The following is a 5,704-nucleotide window of genomic DNA, read 5'->3' as shown; positions in this document are numbered from 1 at the left end:
TCATCCAATTTAACACTAGATTTGTGTCCATTGAACATATAATAAAGGAAATTCTACTTTTTGCCTAAGTATTTTACTTTTGCTCTAATCATTAATATGTCTAATCAATTATTTCTACTTTCACAAATTTACTACGCGAGTCTCTCCGACACTGAATCTGACTAAATCTAGCTAATGTAGTCGTCGAAACACTATTTGGACGTGATTGGAAAAGTTTACCACGTCAACTGAATTTGGCTACATTCGAAGCTGGTGCAACTTGATCAGGAAATTTGTGAAAATACAGGGAATTGGTTTGAAAAAGCATGAAAGCACAGAGATGAAAAGTAGAATCTTATTTGTATACTACGTCAAGTTTGTAATTAATCTAAATAAATCTAATTATTTTTGGTCAAGTCCGACGAAGCGAAGTTGGATACAAAGAGGAGCAGAAGACAGTAGCAGACTCTCAGGAAAAGAAGAGAATAGCCGAGGAAACGTCGAGATCAACCAGTGTATGGTCCAAATTGAAAGTATTTTGTTGAACCTTTTAGCTTTCTAACAGGCTGTGAGGCGATTGTTCACAGGTATACGAAACCGTGTCTAGGCATCACTATTACTAAGAGGGGCTCATGCTACTTTAGTCTGCATTCTGGTCGAATGTATACTTACATATGCATGCCAATGTAGTTGGCTTCTGACGATCTTTGATTATAAAAATTGCATGGTCATCGCGCTTTTCGCTCATGGACGACCTTGGGAATCCTCACGGTCCCGATGTGCTTTCCTAACTGTTCTTCTGTCAATATGTCATGTTCGAGTTGATGTAGAACCCTCTTGAGATATGGCCCCGTAGTGGGTTGCCCAAGTGATATGAGTGTTCCTCTGTCGGCAGCTGATGCAGCAGAAGCTATGGAATGATTAAAAATGAGGGATACCATCTAATGGTTCGAAGTTTTCTCGCAAAAGGGGCTCCAGTGTTGGGGAGTTCATCGGTTATTGCAGAAGAAAAACCATTGATTCTTTGATGTGTCCAGACAAATAGCAATGAAAGACACTTCAGGTTTTTGTTGCGAGAACATATAAAATGTTCTATCCGAAGGTACTTGCTGCAGTCAGTTTCATCATGTCCTTAGCTGATCCATGGGTATTCTGTTGGTCAGGATCAGGTACTAGATAGTACGGACACATACAGCGCATTCCACAATCACTGCCGACATTTGGTCTAAATGAGAAGATAATTTCCAAATAGATTCAATAGGTGTTGGTATTTTACCAATCACACTCGTAAGAATACAAAGAATATCTCTAGCCATCATGCATATATCGCAGATATTTTCCATCTCCCCTTTCGATTGTACATATGCTTGATCGATTATATTGTTACTTATATGGTATTCTAACAAAGCCTATTCATGTACTCATCATCACGAGACATGCAAAAATACATAGATATTACATAATTATTTTTTCCGCTTTATTTTTATCTTGGAATTTTTTGGTATCGTATTAAAGTGTCGCGTCAGAAATTTTCACTCAAATAAAACTCATTGGCTTTCAATATGCCAACCGGAAGTGCGAATGATACGCCTTTTTCCCTCTGAACCTGAATAAACCACTCTCGATTTGTCTTCATTAACTTCGCGGGGAAGGTGTCTCGTTTTGTGCTCGTCTTTTCCTATTCCCCACATTCCTCCTCCTATCAAATCCAGAGACTTCCATCGTACCATCATCACCTTGAAGTCGAAGGGTCAACAACGTTTGACACAAGTACTCATGGGGAGTACCTCATAAATTTCCCAACTCCTGTAATGTAAGAAGCTCTCCTCCATCTCCTCCTCCTCCTCCTTCTTTGCAACTAGAGTGTCGGCTAAGAACAACATCCGTGTTGTTTGCGAAAGTTGATCATGCAGAATTAGCAGTCCAATAAAAAAAGAATGGATGCACACGATGATGTTAGTCGGGGAGAATTCACGTGGAAAATCAGCTACTTCACTGAGCAGGATGCAAAAAAGCTTTACTCTGAAGCATTTACAGTTTCTGGTTGTAAATGGTATTTCAAAATTTTTTATTTTTCTATTTTTGCGTTGCTTCTTGATGACTGCATGTTCATCGTGTTGCCAAGTGATTCTTGCGTCCTTTTTGAGCAGGAGAATTCTGTTATACCCCAAGGGGGCTGCCACGAACCATTTGTCGCTGTACCTCGATGTCCCTGATTCTACGACGTTGCCAAACGGGTGGACCAGAAACGCCAAGTTCAGCTTGAGTGTGATCGATCAAACCAATAATGCTCGCTCTATTAGAAAAGGTTTGTTCTTGAATTGGATTGGTTTTTCTTGGAATCTCTTCTTTTTAATCTGAGTCTATGATAGGTTTCTCTCTGATTGATTGTGCATCTAGATTTTAAAAGAAATCGGTGTTATGACAAGAACAAGAAGAAGACTTTAGATGATAAAAGAAATAGCTTTTCTGTATCTCATTCGTTAAAACTCTCAATGGCGGGTGAGCTTATAATATGCTCATACAACAACCTGAGGTTACCGATTAAGAAATTTAGCTAAGCAACTGGTCCAGTGGATGGAGGAGTTGGGGCTTGACTGCATCTAATATGATCATATGTTGGTCCAGAAAAAAGGGAGGAGCCACAGTTTAAGTTACAGGATGGTTACGTTTGGAGGTCTTAAAAATGTTGCGCATTGTCAGTTTCAATTTTGTATGAATTTGGTTGCTTAAGCTGATCATGGGGAGGTGTTTGCTTCTTCTGTTGCTAATATTTTGCTTGACGAACAATACAAAATTTTAGTTCTTGATGGTCTCCAATGTTTCTTCCACATGTCATGCTCTGGTGTTGTAAATAAGTTTTTGAATTCTTCACACTGTCTCCTGAATTCTGCAGAGGGGCACAATGATTTCACTGAAAGAGAGAGAAACTGGGGTTTCACAAGTTTCATTCCATTGACTAAGCTTCATAATTGTACTGGGGGATACCTAGAAAATGACACGTTCGTGATTAAAGCCGAAGTATGCGTCTTAACAGTTACTCCTCCGGTGAATATTCAGCCAGCTAGACCAACTGATAAGTTTGACTCTTATTTTACCAGTCTGGAGGAATTCGTCAATGCTGCTGAGACTAATGGTGTTACTGTAGGATCAACTTCGTGCAACCAAGATGGTGCTTTGACGGCTGAAATTCCTAGCTTAGAAGAAATTGAGAAGGCTAAGCAGTCTTTGAAGGAATGCCTTTCGGATCTCTTTAAATTGAATATGAAAGAGAGGCTATCTGAGGCACTATCAACTTTAAGCTCAGCCAGAACTGGATTATCGTCAGAGCAACAAATAGCCATTGAGACATTTCAGGCCAATTTCAATGATTTCACTTCTGACTTCTTAACATTTGAGCAGGACAATGCTGAGTTTGAGCTGCATAAACTACAAAGGGATCAAATGTTCTCTGTTATGAAGAAGAGCCATGAGACTCACATCTTGTATAAGCAGTCAATGGATGACCTCGCCGAGGAAGAGGAAGAGCTCAAGAGAAAGATGGAGGAAGTAAAGTCTAGGAGGGACAAGCTCCTCTCGGATTGGGAGATCTTGCTGGTCGAGTCCGAAGAAGTGAAGTCGGTCTATAAAGATGAGCAGAAGAAAGTAGCAGAGACTAAGAAAAGAAAGAGAATAACCGAGGAAAGAATGTCTAGATCAATCACTGCTTGGTCAAATTTGAAGGCTCAATTCTGTTAAAACTTTATGGTTTCAAATGGGCTATGAGGTAATTGTTCGCTGGAAGAATGAAAACTGGCTTTTAGATTGACCACTTTTTTGGCCAATTTTCAGCGGAACAATTGTTTAGAGGGGCTTCTGTGGTCGATCCAATATCATGTTAGTTTAGTCAGCATGTGGGTCAAATACATACTTACACATGGATATCTTTAGAATCAGTTTTTGGTGTCTTCAAGTGAATTGTGTGGTCGTAGCGCTTTTTGCTCTTGGAGCTTGGAAATTTTCACAATTCTGATGTGGAACTTTCCTACGTGTTGTTCTGTCAATATGCGATGATGGTGTTGTTCTTCACATAAAACCTTCTTGATATGACTCCGCATTGGGTGACTCCAGTGATAAGGGTGTTCCTGTTTCCACATGTAGTCTTGGGGATCGGTATTAGGAGAGTAAACCCTGTCCTAAGTAAGGGATATTTCCCCTTGCAATTAAGTTTGGAATGACGAAAACAAGGATACTGTCTTATGGTTAGGAGTGTTCTCACAAGGAGAGAGCCACAAACAAGTGGCTCTTGTGTTGGGGAGGTTATCGTTAATTACAGATGAAAAATATTTGATGCTGTATTAGGTTTTGGTCGTGAGAACTAGAAATGTAATATCCCTATTTATCTGGCAAAGGGCTTTTTGCTACGTGGATTTTCATCATGTTTTTCAGCACAAAACAATGGGTGGGTTAGGAACTTTGGAGTTTGGAACTGCATAATCAAATGCAATCCAGCTCTCAATTGTCTTTGTAACTTTTACTTTGTTTAACGGGGATGATGAAATGACCTACAATGCAATCTCACTCTCAATTAGTCGTAAACTCGTATCCAATGTGACATCATACAACACACAGCAGTGGCATTCGACAAGAGCCGTAAAATGATTAAAACAGATGTGAAAGAAAAATAACTTGTTGTGACATTCCGTCTAAATGAGAAGATAATTATTCGATAGCCTTGTTTGGGTCGAAGTTCAAATATGGAGTCTATGTTAAAATAACTTTTCTTATGTGAGGACTTGCAAGGAGGATGAGAATTTTATTGTAAAATATGCTTGTAAAATTGTACAACTAAGGAAAAGTAGATGCTTTGAGTGTTGATCCTGGACAATCGAAATGGAACGATCATGTGTTACGAGTTTTAGAGAATGAGGAAAGAGTGATAGAAGGAATTCTCACACAATACTTTTGTGATTATTTGGAAGCCCTTAACAGGTAAGAATTTTCTTTAATAACCATGGCTAGGCTCTCTCTGAGAGATATGCTCTTTCATATTATGAGGATTTGAAAGTGGGAAATAAGAACCCACAAACAATAAAAATTCTATATTTAAAATCATATATCTATTTTTCAATATTTATTCGTTATTTAATTTATATTTGAATGTTAAAGATGAAATTCAAAAGTAGAAAATTATTATTTAGCATCGAATGGATCTTTTTTGAAGAATGGAATGTGATGTTCAAACAAAGGGGGGAGAGAGAAAGAGAAAAACAAAGGAAAGAAGATTGCTTATGAATTCGAAACAAAACAATGAATATACAAATAAGTCATGAAAGGAACGATTTCAAGCGAGTGAATCAGTAGGTGAAATCCTATTTTAGATAATTCGAATAAGTTAAGGGATATGTAGCGCTTCCCCTCTAGAGCCAAGTGTCTTGGTCTGGGCCGATTGGTCTCAGTCATAGGACCATATATGCGGCGCCTGGTGAGCTGATTCACCAAGCCAACCTTCGCTTCTAAGGATCATTATCATGGCTTGTATTATGGCATACATCATTATGATCAAATGTACCATGTCTCCCTTTTAATTCAGACATCTCCTGTCCCGAGCGAGACATGCATCTCGATTCAACACAACAACCGATTTCAGCCTACCATAACCATCATCAAGAGAGTGGCATAAACTCCTAACAATTTATGCACGAGTGGCGAGCCATGCCTTGGGACATTTTTTGCATGATATTCC

The 5,704-nt window shown here is 38.9% G+C and overlaps 1 protein-coding gene across 1 annotated transcript; it reads left to right on the top strand.

Annotated features, from left to right (window-relative positions):
• Window positions 1-1,571: 1,571 nt before the first annotated feature.
• LOC115678556 (MATH domain and coiled-coil domain-containing protein At3g58270-like) lies at window positions 1,572-3,936 on the top strand. Its single transcript, XM_030601951.2, has 3 exons — window positions 1,572-2,032; window positions 2,130-2,287; window positions 2,876-3,936. Exons 1-3 carry the CDS (start codon window positions 1,917-1,919, stop codon window positions 3,715-3,717), a joined length of 1,116 nt encoding a protein of 371 aa, XP_030457811.1. The 5' UTR covers window positions 1,572-1,916; the 3' UTR covers window positions 3,718-3,936.
• Window positions 3,937-5,704: the final 1,768 nt, after the last annotated feature.

This window comes from Syzygium oleosum, unplaced genomic scaffold (genome assembly GCF_021117445.2).
Source record: "Syzygium oleosum isolate NSW1041296 unplaced genomic scaffold, Sole_v2.1 Sole_v2.10, whole genome shotgun sequence".
Classification (NCBI taxonomy): domain Eukaryota; kingdom Viridiplantae; phylum Streptophyta; class Magnoliopsida; order Myrtales; family Myrtaceae; genus Syzygium; species Syzygium oleosum.
The sequence above is the reverse complement of the archived record's forward strand: the minus strand, read 5'-3'. Positions and strand labels throughout refer to the sequence as shown.